The following is a 2,872-nucleotide window of genomic DNA, read 5'->3' as shown; positions in this document are numbered from 1 at the left end:
GATAGTATATTCCAAATCAAGTAATAGACAAAAGTGAGCTAGAAGGACGTACCTGTTTTTCCACAGCAGGACAGTATTATCTTGCTATATAAGCAAGGTAAGGTACCAGGCCTTCACCTAACTTGTGAGATTTTTGCTGTTCTCCACAATCTTCTGCTGAGCACAAGTAGTTTCCTGTATATGATTATATGCAAGGCATTTAAGGATTGTATCCTACTGACACTAAACGAAGTGGTAAAACCTTACTGAATTGTATTGTATAACACAGTTTTTATGTAGGTCTTCTCATGTTTCCAGGTTATATTTCTGAAAAGGTCTTAAAAATCTACAAAATCTTACTAGTCCAGTAGTCATTTTAACAGACTCATCATAGTGTAACATGTCAGGATCACATTGCTTGGAGCAGAAAACATCTTACTCTCACTGAGGAATGAGATAAAGATGGATTCCTAGCTATAATTTATTAGAACAAGGTCAACTTCAATTGATCCTGATCTTTGCCATGTGATTTGAGAATTAGAAGAATTCCAAAGTAGCAGGTAGCTAAGCAAAAGTAGCTTCCTCATCCAAAAGACAAGGAGCTACATTGTCTTTACCATGAGTACTGTACTGCTCTGCAGTATCACTCATCTCCATGCTGAGATGATTAATTTAGCATCTCAGAAAACAGCCATAAAAAACTTCCTCTGTTGTATGTTCATGTATGAAAAAGTCCTATGGGATTTGATCAGTCTTGGGTTATATGTGTCCGTAAATATACACTGCATCTCTCTGTAAATAGTATTTCTTCTTCAAGGTTTTGTCCTTTACTGTGTAAGACAGTGTTTCATAGGGAAATAGAAAATTTGGTCTTGTGGTACCCAAGCTGTCAGAAAATTCTCTTGACAAAATTGTCACTCGTCTGAATATCAATCTGAATATATTCAAAATCTGACTGGATGCTGTCCTTGGTGACCTGCTGTAGCTGATCGTGCTTAAGCAGGTGAATTGGACTAGGTGATCTCAACAGGTCCCTTCCAACTTCAGCAGTTCTGTGATCCTTAAGTAAAATAATGTGTGGTACATCAGGAAAGGCTTTATCAGTTCAATCAAAATTACAAGTGCTAATCACACAGCTTCAGTTTGGCTCAGAGCAATGGCAAAGAGAGGTCATTGCCTGCCTGACAGATACGACACTGATGTAGTTTACGTTTCCGCAGTCATCAGAACTATTGCAGTTTTGCAGTATTTAAACAGTTTTAACTGGCCAAACAGATAAGATTTTAATTCAGTTATTTAAGAAGTCAGAAAAAGCAAACTTAAAAATTCTCAGACCTTAAAAATAGTCTTACATTTCAAAATGAAACTTTGCAATCTAACTTGACCTAGTTATGAAACTGAAAAGGGGGACTGAGCAGAAGATTGACATGTATCTTTCTGTTCAGTCATCCTTTTGGAAGAACTAATCCATTACTGGACTAATAAAAATTAACTTCTAAGTATTTGTCTTTTTCCTTCTCCACCTTTTTTTCCCCTAGATGTTCTCTCTGTGGATATGTATGCAGCCATCCACCATCCCTCAAGTCCCACATGTGGAAACATGCAAGTGACCAAAATTATAACTATGAGCAAGTGAACAAGGCTATTAATGATGCAATTTCACAAAGCAGCAGGTATGTCTGATTTACTTTCAAGCTCTATCATCTAGAACTTTCAAAGGACCCAACTCTGATCCAAAATAAAGTTCCTGTCAAAAAGCAACAACTGTATGTATTTGTTGTGTTTTTTATTATTATTTCAGGTTTCAAGGACAGCTTGCTGACAGAACCTTATTAGAAGGCGCAGATGAAAGTACAGTACCTATACTAGGAAGTTCAGACAACCTAGTGTCTTTTACAGAGTCTATTAACCAGACTACAAATGAAATTTCAGGTTCTGATGAAAATGAAAAACCTAACTTGATGAATACCTCATGCAGTTTAGAAAAGAACTCCACTCTACCCCATCTTGGCACAGAATACTGTGTTCTTCTCTTCTGCTGCTGCATTTGCGGTTTTGAGTCTACCAACAAAGAAAATCTGCTGGATCACATGAAAGAACATGAGGGGGAAATCATAAACATCATTCTCAATAAGGACCACAGCACAACTCAGAGCAACTAGGTGGAGAAGCAAGTTAAAAGAGAGGGTTTCCTAGAGTGAGTATTTTCTTTCTTTGCTAATTCTTGCTTGAGAAACTTGCTAAACAGAAGAATTGCAAACAAAACTTGATTTCCCATCCTGAGTCCTTGTTTCAGTAGGAGTACAACATTTTAATCGGGGACCGATGAATCATTTAAGAGATGAATATAAGGAGTTGGGAATAAAAGGATCCATTTTAACCTGTTATTTCTCTATATGGTGCCAAGAATCTAGGATCGATGTGTTTTGTTTTCTTTTATTGTCAGGTACTAGTCAGTAATAATGCATTAGTACAGGATGTTAAAACCCAACGGTATGAAAGCTTTGTATCAATTAAAGTGTTTTTCTTCTTCCCTCTTTGCTGATTTCCAAGTATTTCAGCAAAAAACTTTTCTACCCCCTTTTTTTCTTGCAACTGGCAACAGACCAGGTACAGATTTTACAATGTGATCTCATAAACCCCACTGCCTGCATTCTGGAAGGTAGGGAGTAGGGCGGTGGGTGAGGGCATGGCTGTGTTTGCATGCACACATAGGCATTTCATTTTTCCCAGTCTATTTTTTGAGCCTTACAAACTCCAAGTCATTCTTCAACAAAGACTGCTCTCCTTTCTGTCAATTTAGAGCAGCAGGAGCTGAGGAGCCTAGAAGCATTTTGCTAATAACTATTTGTCTTATTGGATCCTAACTAAAAAACCTGCTATCTTTTGAATT

The 2,872-nt window shown here is 37.3% G+C and overlaps 1 protein-coding gene across 1 annotated transcript in view; it reads left to right on the top strand.

Moving 5' to 3' along the window:
• ZNF507 (zinc finger protein 507) overlaps positions 1–2,141 on the top strand; it is a 14,982-nt gene extending 12,841 nt beyond the window's left edge. Inside the window, exons 5-6 of the mRNA XM_010195111.1 lie at positions 1,518–1,652; positions 1,781–2,141. Of these exons, the coding sequence (XP_010193413.1) occupies positions 1,518–1,652; positions 1,781–2,141 (496 nt within the window). The remainder of the gene's footprint in view (positions 1–1,517; positions 1,653–1,780) is intronic.
• The last annotated feature ends 731 nt before the right edge of the window (positions 2,142–2,872 follow it).

This window comes from Mesitornis unicolor, unplaced genomic scaffold (genome assembly GCF_000695765.1).
Source record: "Mesitornis unicolor isolate BGI_N332 unplaced genomic scaffold, ASM69576v1 scaffold39570, whole genome shotgun sequence".
NCBI lineage: Eukaryota > Metazoa > Chordata > Aves > Mesitornithiformes > Mesitornithidae > Mesitornis > Mesitornis unicolor.
The sequence above is the reverse complement of the archived record's forward strand: the minus strand, read 5'-3'. Positions and strand labels throughout refer to the sequence as shown.